Source organism: Hypanus sabinus, chromosome 6, assembly GCF_030144855.1.
Source record: "Hypanus sabinus isolate sHypSab1 chromosome 6, sHypSab1.hap1, whole genome shotgun sequence".
NCBI lineage: Eukaryota > Metazoa > Chordata > Chondrichthyes > Myliobatiformes > Dasyatidae > Hypanus > Hypanus sabinus.
Genome location: NC_082711.1, coordinates 180,987,252 through 181,003,105, shown reverse-complemented (window position 1 = coordinate 181,003,105; position 15,854 = coordinate 180,987,252). Strand labels below are relative to the sequence as shown.

Genomic DNA, 15,854 nt, shown 5'->3' with positions numbered 1-15,854 from the left:
CAGCCACGTTATACATAATTGACAGTGCCCCCTCTGATCAACTGTACTTCAATAGATTTCAATTTCAAAGACGAGAAGATCTGCAGATGTTGGAAATCCAAGCAAAACACAAAATGCTGGAGGAACTCAGCAGGCCAGGCAGCATCTATGGAGAAGAGTAGAGTCGACATTTCAGGGTGAGACCCTTCCGCAGGAGTCCTGGCCTGTTGAGTTACTCCAGCATTATGTGTGTATTGCTGTGATTTCAATTTCTCTTGATTTTGAAAAGAATGATGAAGTAGAGCAGTAGATGTGGTGTATATGGATTTTAGTAAGACGTTGGATAATGTTCTCCATGGTAAGTATATGTCTATGAAAGTTCTCAGTCCTCCAGGTCACTGTATATCAAGCTAGAAGATGTTTCACTACTCATCCAGGAGGCTTTTTCAGTTTTAATCCCAGGGTGGGGGGGGGGGGGGGGGGGAGTAAAGTTCTCTTGACTTATAAACTCTGAGTTGTTTAAAGGGATAGCAATCACACGAGGGTATTTAATCATCACAGAGTCACAAATGGATGGCCCAATGTAGGACTAACACCTCAGGTCAAGACTTTGCAGTATATCTACACCTAAAGGACAAGGGACTCTCCTTTGATGATGATAATGTGCACATTTTCAATAGGAGGATAGGTGGTTTGAAAGAGAGGTTAAAGAAGCCATTTTTGTTAAACTGAAAAACTCATCCTTGAACAGAGGGGTTGGGGTATAACACCAGCTATCAGCTACTTACAATGCAGTCCTAACATCTCTACAACAGTTCATACATCTACAACTCTTAATGACCCTCATGTGATTGCTATACCTTTAAACAACTCAGATTATAAACCAGAAAATGGATTAAAACTGAAGAAGCCTCTGGGATGAGTGGCAGAATGTCTTTTAGACAACACAGCAAGTCCAGTTGCCTTGAAATTCCCCATGGAGTCAGGAGGCATGGAATCCAGGGAAACTTGGCTGTATGGACTCAGAATTGGCTTTCCTATAGAAAGCAGAGGACCGTAATAGATAGAAGGATGCTCCATGGGGATCTATTCTGGGAACCCTGCTCTTTGTGATTTTTCTAAGTGACTTGGATGAGGAAGTGGAAGGGTGAGTTAGTAAGCTTGAAGATGACCAAAAGTATGTGGAGATGTAGATAGTATACAATGTTATTATAGACTACAACAGGACATTGACTGGATGCAGAGCTGGGCTGAGAAGTGACAGAAGGAGTTCAAGCCAGAAAAGTGTGGATTGATTCAGTTTAGAAAATCAAATTTGAAGGCAAAATAGAGTTAATGGTAGGATTTTCTTAGCAGTGTGGATGAAAAGAGGAATCTTGGCCTTCAAAAGTTGCCACACAAGTGTGGCTAAGAAGGTGTGCATTATGTTGGCCATAATTAGTTGGGGGATGAGTTCAAGAGCTGTGAGATATTGTAGCAGCTTTATAAAACCCTGGTTAGACCACACTTGGAATATTATGTTCTGCTCCGGTCGCCTCATTATAGGAAGGATGTGGAAGCTTTAGAGAGAGTGCAGAGGGAACTACCAGGATGCAACCTGAATTAGAGAACATGTCTTAGGAGAATTGGTTGAGCAAGCGAAGGATTTTGTCTTTGAAGCAAGAGAGGATGAGGGGTAACTTGATATTGCCATAGAAGATGATAAGAGGCATAGATCGAGAATCTGAATCAGACTTATTATCGCTAACAAATGGCTGAAAATTTGTGGCTTTGCAAAAGTAGTACAGTACAATACATAAAAACCTATAAATTACCATCAGATAGATAGCGAGATATAAATAATTAAAGAGAACCACAAAATAGTGTGGTAGTGCTTATGGGTTAGTTTATTGTCCATTCAGAAATCTATTGGTGGAGGGGAAGCAGCTGTTCCTGAAGCGTAGAATGTGTGTCTTCAGGCTCCTGTACCTCATCCTTGATGGCAGCAATGAGAAGAGGGCATGTCCTGGATGATGGCAGTCCTTAATAATGGAGCTGGCTGAGTTTGCAATCCTTAGTAGCTTTTTCCAACTCTGTGCAGTGGCCCCTCCACACCAGACAGTCATGTAACAAGTTAGAATGCTCTTCACAGTACATCTGTCGAAATTTGTGAGAGTCTTTAATGTCATATCAATTCTCCTCAAATTCCTCATAATATATAGCTGCTGATGTGCCTTCTTTGTAATTGCATTAATATGTTGGGACCCAGGATAGATCTTCAGAGATGACGACACCCAGGAACTTAAAACCTTTTCCACTTGATGAGGACTGCTGATCCCTCAATGAAGACAGGTAGGTGTTCTCTTGACTTCCCTTTACTACCCCTTCCTGAAGTCTGCAATCAGCTCCTTGCTCTTACTGACACTGAGTACAGTTGTTATTGCAACACCCTTCAACCAGCTGATCTATCTCACTCCTGTATATCTCACCACCATCTGCAAGTAGACTGCCAGAAACTTTTTCCCAGAGAGAAATAGCTAATACAAGGGGGCATAATTTTAAGGTATTAAGGGGAAAGTGTAGAGGGGATGTTAAGAGATATGTTTTATAGATAAAGTGGTGGGTGCATAGAACATTCTGCCAGGGAAGATGGTAGAGGCAGATATGTTAGAGACATACAAGGGTGTCTCAGATAGGCATACGGATGATAGAAAAATGAAGGAATATGTTGGAGGGAAGGATTGAATTTGGAGTTAGGTTAAAGGGTTAGTACAACATCGTGGGCTGAAGGGCCTGGCCTGTGCTGCGTTCTAGATCTGGCAGCTCAATAAACAACACAGGTCATTACAATTTTAGGAATTTCATGGCTGATCATCAACTGAACAACTGATAAACCTGATCGTTCTTGTATTTGGATGACAAACTCTAAAAGTGCTGGAGACAGGGCTTGAAAAAGGAATGGGGAATCATAGAAATCAAACTAGCCCACTTTGAGAAAAGCGCCCAGTCTTGGGCAGTCCTGAGAATTTGCCAATTTAATCTCAGTAACCCTCAGCCCTCACAATCTCAGTCAGCAGTTGCTTCACTATCCACTACAAACTCTGGCAACTGGAAATGTGGTTATCGTGGGTAGTAGCTTGGCCAGTCTTCGTGGGCAAGGTTCACGAGGCAGTGCTCCAGAGGGCCTCACCCATCAGAATGGAGCAGGCTTTCTCTGGGACCAAGATGACTCTGGTAGATCCACTCCAGGTAAACTCAAAGTTTATGGGCAGGGTAACAGGTGGCCCACTGCCCCCTGGTCTTGACTGGGCAAGGAAGACCACTTCCAGAAACAAATGAACAGCTGGCCAGCAGAGATCCTCAGCGGCACATCAGGCGAAAGCAGGAGTATCAGAAAGAGCCCTCCGCTGCACTGCACTTCATAGCTCTTGGCAAGTGATATCTCACTGGCATTTTCTCTAATACTCCACCGGCTAGAAACTAGATGGCTACAACTGAAAGCTTAAAACTCTACGCTGACTATGTCTTATGACATAAGTCATAAGACATAGGAGCAGAATTAGGCTATTCGGCACATCGAGTTTGTTCCACCACTTGATCACGACTGATTTATTATCCCCCTCAACTCCATTCCCCTGCCTTCTCCATGTAACAATGTTCCCTTTAATTTGTAAAGACCAGTGTGTGCAAAACTCGTGCTGTGCAATCTTTTTCCCAGTGACATGTTATACATTCAGATATTCATTTTAACAGCTAGCAAAACAGTCATTTTCATTTCATTTTTCAATCTTTTTTTATTGATTTCCAAATAAAGAATGTACAAATCGGAAGAGGAGTTTAACAAGTAGATAATATAAAAGACATATAAACAGCAACAGTAAAAACAAAAAGTATATAATATCAAAATCAAATAAGTAAAATATTATGCTGTTATATATACAATGGTCAAAAAAAACAACTCCTCATAACAATCATAAAAAAGATTGGAAATTTTATTGATAAAGAAAAAAAACCCACTAACTAGACTGAAACAAAAACAAAAAAAAAAGAAAGAGAAAAAAGTAAAGAAAAAGAAAGATTGAGCAGTCCAATTGAGGATAAAATTAGAGAAAACAGAGAGAGAGAAAAAAAAACATCCTTCCAGTCATCTCTGAACCTTCATGGACAAGGATTTTCCCCAAAGCGAATAAAGAAAAATAAATAAATAAATAAATAAATTGAATCATGTGGAAATATTGAATAAAAGGTCGCCAGATTTGTTCAAAATTAAAGGATGCATCAAATGTCTGGCTTCTAATTTTCTCCAAGCTTAAACATGACATAATGGAGGAGACCAACACTGTCAATAAGAACTTCGATCTCCTCTGGGTTTGATCATTTTCACTCTCGTTCATCTTCACTTTAACAAAACATACGTAGCAGGCCTGTAGCAGGTAATGAAGGATTTTCTCGCTGCAGCTTTTACATACCATCCATATGTGATTTGTTTGCTAAATGACGCTTTAAGAAAGAAGCCAGGTGTCCAAGTATTACTCCACTTCTTCCCAATTGCAAATTCTCCGGCAACTTTTGCATCATGACAATACACCAGTTTCTGTGTTGTACACAACTACTTCTCGTAGCTGTACCTTCCTGACTTCATGAGCTTTCGGTGTAGCAGTTTCTACTTTTTCATTAAGCCATTCTACTTTAAATCAACTAGCAGTTCTTTTGTGCTTCACACCTTTTGCTTCTTTGGAATTAGACACAGCGAATCAATAATTTCTTCAATAAAAACAGTATGAATAAGCCAATTCTAAAATCGGCAGACGAATCATCGCCAACTCCATGTTGTCAACACCGTCTGCATCAGAAACTGGAAAAGGAAACGTGATTGTGTATGAATGTGAAATATGCTTAACATGCCAATGAGGTAGAGGATGACAACCTTTTGTGTGCAGTTTAAATTCTTTTGTGCACTAGTAGCAAAAGATGTGTGTGCACTCACACATGCACACACCTGGGCATCAACCTGAAACATTTGATGCCCAGACTAATAAAGAACCTATCAACCTCCATTTTAAAGATACTCAATGACTGCCTCCACAGCCGCCTCTGGCAAAGAATTCCACAGATTCACTACCCTCTAGCTAAAGAAATTTCTCCTCATCCCCGTTCTAAATGGGTGTCCCTCTATTCTGAGACTGTGCCCTCTGGACCTACACTCCTTCACTATGGGAAAAGCCCCTGGTCGAATATCAGGTAATCGTACCTAAAAGGGGAAGCTCCTAACAGTTCTGGTAATGGACTAGCAACTCCAGTCAGAGATTTCAAATCTCATTATGGCAAGCAGAAAAGCCTAACTCCATAAATCTCTGGACTGATACCAGAAAATAACGATGAAAGCAGCTGCTCGTCATAAAACATCCCTAGTGGATTTTATGATGGAACTCCCACACTCCTATCCAATAAATGAATCATTACCTGCATGAGATTTGTCTCATATGATGCAACTGGCTCTTGGTGCCCTGAGGATAACACAGGAAGGCAAGAAATATAACCTTACCCATACTGCAAAACGAGAACAGGACTAAACAAATTGACTTGGTTTGCACCATTCAGATTTTAAAATCCCCTATAAAATAAACAGGACACAAATATACACCACTGCCACACACAAAATTACTATTGCGAATGCCACTACATCATAATACATCACATGCAAAGCTGCTTCCGATCAGCAGTGCAGAATTTCAGCTTCAAACTCTGCATGATGAACCTACGTACTGGAACCTCTTTAGATGTTTGCAGAGAGCATCACAGTGGTAATGAAAAGCAGGGGACTCCAAATGACATCATAAACAAGGAGGACTGCTTACTCTGGTTTACATACATTATCCAAATTCTGAGATTGAATTACTGCCCTATTACTCACTGCCAGCTAGTAACATTTCTGTAGATAACTGCTCTTAAATTGTCTGAAAACAAGAACTAGAATCACATAAAAATGACTATTTCAGCTGTAAAATCATTTAAGAGCTTTCTTTAAAAATGACGTAGGTTTGATTTTTTTGCCACGTAACCATCAAAATAATGTCAAAGCCACACAATGTACACATCTGTGCACATCAGCTCAGAGACTTTACAATGTAAAATGATAGTAAACTCCAATCGGAAAAGTGGTAAAGAAATGCTTAGAACGTTAAAGGGCCATACCACAAGATGGAAACTTGCTGCTGCCAATGTGACAAAGTCAAAGAAGGAAAACAACTCATACTCAGACCAATTGGATTTTTTCCAAAGAACAGTTTATCTGAAAAGAAAAGTGATCCTCTCAGATGCTGATATTTTTTTTAAACTTCAGATCAGAGCATGAGAGAAACATTTACTTCTCAGAGCTATCATTCATTGAGGAGATCTTTATGAAGATTATAATGACCCCAACCTGATGAACTCAAAGCTCATCATGTTCCCAATGACTATACACACATTACTGCAATAGCATGTCACTCTCTTCAGGAACAGAACCTACCGAGAGCTGATCATTACAGCAACTTAAACATGCAGCAGGAGATTTTCTATCATCCATGTATCCTAGGTTTTCACTGAGTGTAAATAGGAAAGTTCCATTCTATACACTCTACGCACAAAATGCAGGAGGAGCTTAGCAGGTCAGGCAGCATCTATGGAAAAGAATGAACAGTCAATGTTTCAGACCAAGACCCTTAATCTAGTCCTAAAGAAAGCTGTCGGCTCAAAACACCAACACTGCATCCCTCTCCATTGATGCTGCCTGACCTGCTGAGTTCCTCCACCATTTTGTGTGCGTTAATCTGGATTTCCAGCATCTGCAGAATCACTTGTGTTTACCATTCTATACAGTGTCAATGTGCTCAGAAGCAGGGATGCCCAACTTGGGTCCAGTACCCTTGCTGAATGGTATTGGTCCATGGTGTAAGAAAGTTGAACACCCATGCTCTAAAGGAATGCCTGTGTTCGGGAGACCAACAAAGACTGAATGGTACAATTGGTATTGGTGCTGAGAGGGAGAGGGAGAGGGTGGGGAAGACTTGTTAATGTCTTCAATCACTAACTGAAACACTATAGAAATGTTAGTGCTTTGAAGAAAATAAGGGATTAGCTTTATTTGTCATACATACAATGAAATGTGTTGCATATGTCAATGACCAACACAGTCCAGGGATATGCTGGGGCAGCCCACAAGTGTCACCGTACATCTGGCGCCCACGAAATATCCCCAGAACTTACTAACACAAACCTGTAAGCCTTTACAATGTAGGAGGAATTGGGAGCCCACCACAGGAAGAGTGTACAAACTCCTTACAGCAGCAGGAATTGAATACTGGTGCTGTAAAGTGATTGCACTACCATCAGAGAACAAACTTGTACAGCAGGAAGGGGCGTAGGGAGGGAGAGGTGGGAGAAATAAAAGGAGAAGCCAAAACCTTCGATTCTGCAAATTTGAACCAACAGAATGAGATGGAATTGCTCCACAGGAGGGGCAGCATCAGAGAGGAAAATGCATCAGGACTGGGGAAAGGCAGAACTGAGAGAACAAAAGGAATATCTATCATCAGAAGAGCAGGATAAAGTGAGTAACACAGAACTGTGGAAAGTGATTTAAATTTAAATTCTATGGAATGAGGAGGAGCAATCTAAGAAGCTCATTTAACTGACAAAATAAGCAGAATTTGTTAAGCCCTTATAAAGGGAACATTCTACAGAGTGAAATGTAAGGAGCTAGGATTAGTTCATCAGCTTCCGGTCATGAGCTGAAAGGCCTCTCAGTGACATGGCCACAGAGGATTTGCACATTGTGGAAACACAATGAGGACACAGCATAGTGCATCCCTGTACCCGGTCAACCTTGACTTTCTTCTCAAGTCAAGTCACTTTTTATTGTCATTTTGACCATAACTGCTGGTACAGTACACAATAAGAACGAGACATTTCTCAGGACCATGGTGAACAATACAAAAACTACACTGAACTACGTAAACCAACACAAAAACTACACTAGACTGCAGACCTACCCAGGACTGCATGAAGTACACAGAACAGTGCAGGCATTACAATAAATAATAAACAAGACAATAGGCACAGCAGAGGTCAATAGGTTGGTAGTCCAATGGTTTGGAGGAAAAACTGTTACATAAATAATCAGCTGAATGGTGGCATCCGGGATTCCGTCCGTTTCTGTGCTCCCGCCGGGTATTTCGTTGCCACAGATGTAGTCCAATTTAATGTCCACTGGAGAGCAGAATGGACGAGAGAGCCGGCCGGCTAGGGCTTGCTTTTTTCCTGGCACGGACTCCTGCCCACTCGCCTCTCTTCTGCTTCCTCACACACAGCTTACAATGTCCCCACCTCCGGCCACCGGCATCAGACAGCTCCGAGGACTGCAGCTCGATTCCCTCAGCAAGCTGAGGTCACACAATCTAACCAGCAGATTTTCATGAAGGTTTGTCTTTGGGCGATCTCTGTATTGTAGCAGTATCTGGCGATGGTAGATAGTCACTCTGTTATCCATTGCCCTAAACCCTAATTGTGCCTTAAAATTAAATTAAAGTAGCACCAGATCCGAAAGGCCGCTGCTGCTGTGTGCCGCACCGTCTACACCTGTTCGCTGAACAACTTTGGGTTAAAGGTAGAAATACATACTGACAATATGATACAATGCACTATCCAGCAACACACTACAGGCAGGGGGTTGGTAGAACATAAAATAGTATATGCCCTTCACCCCATGATATTTGGTAATACCAATTAGTAATTAAATACCCAACTAAGCTCATTCCTTCTACCTACACAATGTACATTTCCTTTCATTTTACCAAAGCTACAACATGAAAGATTTAGGAAAAATGCAAAACCTCATTAACAAGGGTATGATTTTACATGCCTATAGATATATAGGATAAATAAATACTGGTGCTTTAATACCTGGTATAGACCCACAACAACACTTACCTTGGGCAGCTTCCTTTAACAGTTCGATGCAACGTTCAACAAGCAAACCAAACATGGCCAGTCCCAGTGTCGTAGCGTGCTCCTGAATGACTGATCGGCAGTTCTCCGAACCAGAATCTAATGCAGCACAGGATAGACAACACTTATATTCATAAGGACTGAGAAAAATTGTCAGCTCTTTCCTCAAAGATTTGGAAAACTTTCATTTTCATCAGTACAGTTTACTTAAACATTTTTTTTTACAGTTATCTGACCACAAGTCAAGCCATGTTAACACAAATTCCTTCACCAATAAACTGCAAGTTGAATTGCATTCAGGACACTAGCCCCCACAAACAATGGGTGAACGCCAAATTCTTGAGAAAACATGACTGAACTATTTCCAGATCTGATGTAATACTGTACCTGAAATGTTATCCTGATTTTTATAAATGCTCATAAGACCTGTTGCAGACTCCCAGTGATTTCTGTTTTAACTTGAGAATGTGGATTTCCGCAAACAGATTTTCTAGGTAAGTTATTAGAAATCTGGGACTTCACTGGCTACAGGTAGGAATTAAGGAGGAATCCCTCAGATGTCAGTAAACAAAACGTGTCAGTGAGCGAACAATGGTGTCTGATTTACCAATAAGAGCAAGTTCTCCATTAAAGACAAGAAAATACTAGAATTATAGAAACCCAAAGGAATTAACAATAATTCTATAATCAATGTCATTTAAAATAATAAATTGGCAAATTGGTTCATTATTGTACTTTGTAAAACTTGTCTTGCATAGTTTCGATACAGATCAATTAATTACAACAATTGTCCATCTGTCTTTGTGTACTTTTTAATTATTTCATTTAGAGATACAGTGCAGAACAGGCCCTTCAGTCCAACGAGAGCACTACTCAGAAACCCACTTATTTAATTCGTTTTTGGACTGTGGGAGGAAACCCATGTGCTCACGGGAAGGGTGTACAAACTTCTTACTGGAATTGAACTCTTGATGCTCCAAGCTGTAATACTATCATGCTAACCACTATACTTCCATGGTGCCCTATTGATTCTACGGTATTTCTATGTATCTACTGTGAATTCTGACAAGAAAATGAATCTCACGGTTGTATATGATAACATATATGTACTTTGATAATAAATTTACTTTGAACTTTAAACAGTGTATTGAGGTAGTGCAAGATAAACAATAAGAATGTAGAATAACATTCTACATGTTACAGTTACAGGGAAAATGCAGTGCACAGAGACAACAAGGTACAAGATAAAGTTGTCTAAGTTTATGTTTCAATTCCAATGCTGTCTGTAAGGAGTTTGTATGTTCCTCTGCACAAACTCGTGGGTTTCCTCCCACATTCCAAACACACACTGGTCAGTAGATTAATTGGTTTTCTCTGAGTAAGCTAGGGTTAAATAGGTGGGTTGCTAGGCAGCACAACTTGTTGGGCAGAAGGGTCTTTTCCACACACGCTGTCTCTCTCAATAAATAAGATTGACCTCTGACCGCTTGACCTCACAAAGTAGATTGTGAAGTCAAGAGTCCATCTTACCATTCAAACGTCCTAGAACAGCAGGAATGCTGTCCTTGAACCTCGTGATATGTGCTTTCAAACCAGACACACAACACTGCCCAATCTCTAAATGTCCTCCCATATTTCCATCTTGCTTCACCCATCCCTCCTCTTCCAGCACTTAAATGGAATTCATTCAGTAGACCCATGTACCCGTCAACAGAGCACAAGGCCCCTGTGAATTACAACGGAAGATGACTCTCCACACTTTGGTGATTAACCATATAACAATTACAGCACAGAAACAGGCCATCTCAGCCTTTCTAGTCCGTGCCAACGCTTACACTCACCTAGTCCCACTGACCCGCACTCAGCCCATAACCCTCTATTCCCTTCTTGTCCATATACCTATCCAATTTTACTTCAAATGATAATACCGAACCTGCCTCTACCACTTCTAGTGGAAGCTCATTCCACACAGCTACCACTCTCTGAGTAAAGAAATTTGCCCTCGTGTTACCCTTAAACTTTTGCCCCCTAACTCTCAAATCATGTCCTCTTGTTTGAATCTCCCCTACTCTCAATGGAAAAAGCCTATCCACGTCAACTCGATTTACCCCCTCATTATTTGAAATACCTTTATCAAGTCCCCCCTCAACCTTCTACGCTCCAAAGAATAAAGACCTAACTTGTTCAGCCTTTCCCTGGAACTTAGGTGCTGAAACCCAGGTAACATTCTAGTAAATCTTCTCTGTACTCTCTCTATTTTGTTGATATCTTTCCGATAATTCAGTGACCAGAACTGTACACAATACTCCAAGTTCGGCCTTACCAAAGCATTGTACAGTTTTAACATTACATCCCAACTCCTATACTCAATGCTCTGATTTATAAAGGCCACCATACCAAAAGCTTTCTTCACCACCCTATCCACATGAGATTCCACCTTCAGGGAACTATGCACCATTATTCCTAGATCACTCTGTTCTACTACATTCTTCAATGCCCTAACCTGGATGGTGCTGCTCACACAGTTTCAATTCCATCAAATGCAACCTGTTCAACCGAACACTAAAAACAAACCATCACCCTCTCATCGATATCAGTCTGTCCTCTCACCCCCCCCCCACATCTTTCTCCTCTGTGTTCTCACACCTGTGACAGCACTGAATCAAAGTTATTTATTATCAATGACAGCGGCAACAGTACAATGCAAGACATAAACATTGCAATCTGTTACAATAATTAAATAGAGCAAGAGAAGAATAGCAAGGTAGTGTTCACACACTTTTGAGAAATCTGATGATGGAACGTGGGAGGTACCTGGAGGAAACCAATATGGTCACGGGGAAACATATAAACTCCTTACAGGCAGTGGCGCAATTGAACCCTGATTGGTGATGACTGATGCTGCATAGTGTTGTGCTAAACCAGTGTGCTACCAAGCAATACTGAACAAATATGATCATGGCTGAGATGTGATCAATTCATCCCAGAGAGAACAATTAATTATAGTACATCCAGTATCAGTTCCCATTTCCTGTAGTGTATGTCAGACTTGATCCACTTTGTCTTCGGTAATGTTGCCCAACTTTTCTCACTGCTTGACCATTAATAAAGCAGCAAATCCTTCAAAAAGTAATGAATATGGCTCAGTCCATCATGGGTAAAGCCTGCCCACCACTGAGCACATTTACAAGGAGCACAGTTGCAAGAAAGCAGCATCTATCATCAAGAACCCCCACCATCCAGGCCATGTTCTCTTCTTGCCATTGCCATCAGGAAGAAGGTAGAGGAGCCACAGGACCCACACAGCCAGATTCAAGAACAGTTATTACCCCTCAACCATCAGTCTAGAGGGGATAACTTCACTCAACCTCACTTGCCCCATCCTTGAAATGTTCCCACAAACTATGGATTTACTTTCAAGGACTCTTTATCTCATGTTCTCAATATTTATTGCTTATTTATTATTTTTTTCTTTCTTTTGTATTTGTACAGTTTGTGGTCTTTTACACACTGGTTGTTTGCCTGTCCTGTTGGGTGTGGTCTTTCATTGATTCTATTGAGTTTCTTGGATTTACTGTGAATGCCCAGAAGGAAATGAATCTCAGAGCTGTATATGGTGACATATGTGTACTTTGATAATAAATTTACTTTGAACTTTGATCAACTGTTTCCCCGCAAGCAAGACCTGCCTTCACGCTTAACATCCACTCTCTCACACTGAACATGACACTGTGCCATTTGACACTGGTGCAGATTTGGGTCAATTTGGCTGATAAAGCAGCCAATGTCACTTACTGTGGCCAAATGTAACACGATTGGGAAAGAGTAAAAACCAAAGCAACACCAGAAGTGCAGGTGAGCACAGGTGAGAGGTTACAGAGTGCTGGGGGAAAGATTATTGAGACCAGCTGCACTCTGAGTGGCAGCAGGAACAAATGTTCAAGATTTTAGATTAGTAACGACTGGAAGAAAATAATGCTAGGAGTTATTATTTAGGAACAATCTGGTGAGTAAAGGGTACACTTTTGTCTCCTGTACCCTAATGGGATATTAATGCTTCACAGCAGGATGTTTGAGAAGGAACACAGATTAGCAGCAAAATAACACGGAAGCAACAAAGAAATAAATTTTATTCATTGAGTCAGTCATAGGACACTACTGCACCAGAAGCAGGCCCTTCTGTTCATCTAGACCATGCCAAAATCCCAACGAGCTGCACCAGAAACATAGGCCTCTATACCCCTCCCATCTGCGTAACTATCCAAACTTCTCTTCCCACATCCACCACTTCTGCAGACAACTCATTCCACACTCTCACCACCCTGTGTGAAGAAGATCCCCCTCATGATCCTCTTAGATATTTCACCCTTCACCCTCAGCCCACGACCTCTAGTTCTAGTCTCAGCCAACCTTAGTGAAAAAAGCTTGCATACGCTGTCTACACCCCTCAAAATTTTGTACAGGCAGTCCCTGAGTTATGAACAAGTTCCATTCCTGAGTCCGCCTTTAAGTCGGATTTGTACGCAAGTTGGAACAGGTACATCCGGTGTTATTCAGCGTCAGTTAGTCAAACGTTTGTCTTAGTATATAGTATATATTTTACCTTTCTATGCATATAAACACTTAAGAAATGTATGTATTTCAATAATTAAACCACTATGTTGCTTAGTAATAATTGTAGCTTTCATTGGGGCAGGGCCTTTCACATGCTCCATTATTCTCACTTTACCTGTATCCTTTAAAATTGTTCCAATCGTTGACCGACTGTAGCCTAATGTTTTTCCAATGACTGATGACTGATGACACTTCTTTCCGATCGCTTTATTATTTCCACTTTATTTTCAATCGCGATCGTTTTCCGTCAAGGGAACAGAAAACTGCAGATTCAGCAGCAGCCATGGGCGGCAGGTTCTCTGCTTCCCCCGGGTCCTAAATTCCACCCGCACTGAGCCAGGTTAAATGGGACAAGAAGGGGCGGTGCTGACTGGAAGGGGGGGGGGGGGGTCAGGCTGAATCTTGTTAAGAAATATTTAATCCAAATACAAAGTTACACACTCAACACAGTGTTAACGGCAGCAACTTAAAATGCCAGACGGTGTTCTCCTCCCTCCGTTTGTAAGTACGAGTTGTTCATATGTCAGACGTTTGTAACTCGGGGACTGCCTGTATACCTCTATCAAATCTTCCCTCAATCTCCTACATTGCAGGAAATATTCAACCTTTCCCTATAACTTAGCTCCTCAAGTCCTGGCAACATCCTTGCAATTTTTCCCTGCATTCTTTCAATGTTATTCATAAAAATATATGCAAGTACAAAGAAAAGGAAGATGGCTCTTTATACTTGTTGTGACATTCAGTTCATGCATTCAGTGTCACTTGTTGCAGTCATAAGAAAGTCTTATCACATTCTATGTACAAGGCACCATTGCCATTCATATGCCCCCGGCTGGGATGATTCAAACTCTCACTGTCTGAGGACTGTTTACACAGGACCCAGCCCCTCAGTGTCTATTGGCTAAGGGACTCCAGACTGCAGTTGTTCCACACAAAGTCTCTGCATCAAACTTTACTGCATCATACAGCATTTCCAAGTTCAAGCTTATTGGCATAGGAATAAATACCCAAGGTATAAATTCTGTGGAAATGAGCTTTGTGCAGTAGCAGCACAGTATATTACAAACATGACAAACATCAATTAACATCAATTATACATAGCTTACTTGAGGACAACATCTTCTAAAAATTTTAAAAACATAAAAATATTAGTGTAAGTTGAGAGAGAGAAGAAAGGAATATAGTCCAAGGTAGTGTTAGGGTATTTCAGGTCAGTTCAAGAACTGATGGCAGTAGGGAAGAAGCTGTTTTTGAACCCAGGTTCGAGTAATTTGCTCAGAAAACCTGTCCACAGCATCCACCTTGATTCTTCTCATATTATCTGTAGGATGTTCCTTGCTGATCACTGCTTGCTAAACTTGTGGTCCAAGATGCTTTTTTTTGAATGAACATTTCCACAAAGGACAGGTCATGTGGCAATGTCCTGCTGATTGGGATATTGGGTAGCAACAGGGTCTGGTCTGCCCTTCACAACACCAGGGACAGGTAGAACCTCAGCCTGTAGTGACACTTGGTACCCATGCTCTGATTCCAACTGCAACGTGATGCAGCCATACACAAAGGCAGTCATTAGGACTAGGGTATTGGAGGATAAGACCATAAGACTTAAGAGCAGAAGTAGGCCATTTGTTCCATCAAGTCTCCTCCACCATTCTATCATGGCTGATGTATTATCTATCTCAACTCCATTCTCCTGCCATCTCCCTGTAATTTGTGATGCCCTTACAAATCAATGTACATTGCCCTTGTCTACAGATTAGTGTATTGTGACCCATTCCATCACGAACCCACAGATGAAACAGAAGTTGGCTTGAGTGACTGGCAGGGTACAAGACTGGACAATGGGCCAAGTACAACAGCACTGGAATCATTTATACCTAATAACCAAGTTCTTGGTAGTTTTTGAGAAGGAGCATTTCTCCTGCAGCCAGGATTGATTTCCTCTCGCTCAATCACTCTAATATTTTTCCACGTCACGGTCTCTCTGAACCGGGGAGGGAGCAGGGAGGAGACGAGGGAGGGGGAGGGGACAGGGGAAGGGAAGGGGGCAGGGAGACAGGGAGGAGGGCAGAGGGGGGCGGGGTAGGAATAGGGTTGCAGGAAGCATGGTGAACTGAGCAATCCAAATAATAGTGAGAGCCCATAGGTTTCTAATAAACAATGTAGTGGGAAATGATTTCCTGATATGGGCAGACAATTATCTGAGAAGGAGACAATTCATTTCAACAATTCATTTCAAAGAACAAGGATAAGCAATGAAAATCCCCAAACCAGCAGAAAAAAACAGCAATCCA

General features: G+C 41.3%; 2 protein-coding genes across 2 annotated transcripts in view; both read right to left on the bottom strand.

The window, feature by feature from the left end:
• LOC132396189 (telomerase-binding protein EST1A-like) overlaps positions 1–6,488 on the bottom strand; it is a 259,324-nt gene extending 252,836 nt beyond the window's left edge. The window contains exon 1 of the mRNA XM_059973746.1: positions 6,470–6,488. The gene's annotated coding sequence lies outside the window, so the exon portion shown is untranslated. The remainder of the gene's footprint in view (positions 1–6,469) is intronic.
• A 13-nt stretch (positions 6,489–6,501) lies between these two features.
• smg6 (SMG6 nonsense mediated mRNA decay factor) overlaps positions 6,502–15,854 on the bottom strand; it is a 234,938-nt gene continuing 225,585 nt past the window's right edge. The window contains 2 exon segments of the mRNA XM_059971511.1: positions 6,502–6,620; positions 8,929–9,045. Coding sequence (XP_059827494.1) covers positions 6,610–6,620; positions 8,929–9,045 — 128 coding nt within the window. The 3' untranslated portion in view covers positions 6,502–6,609.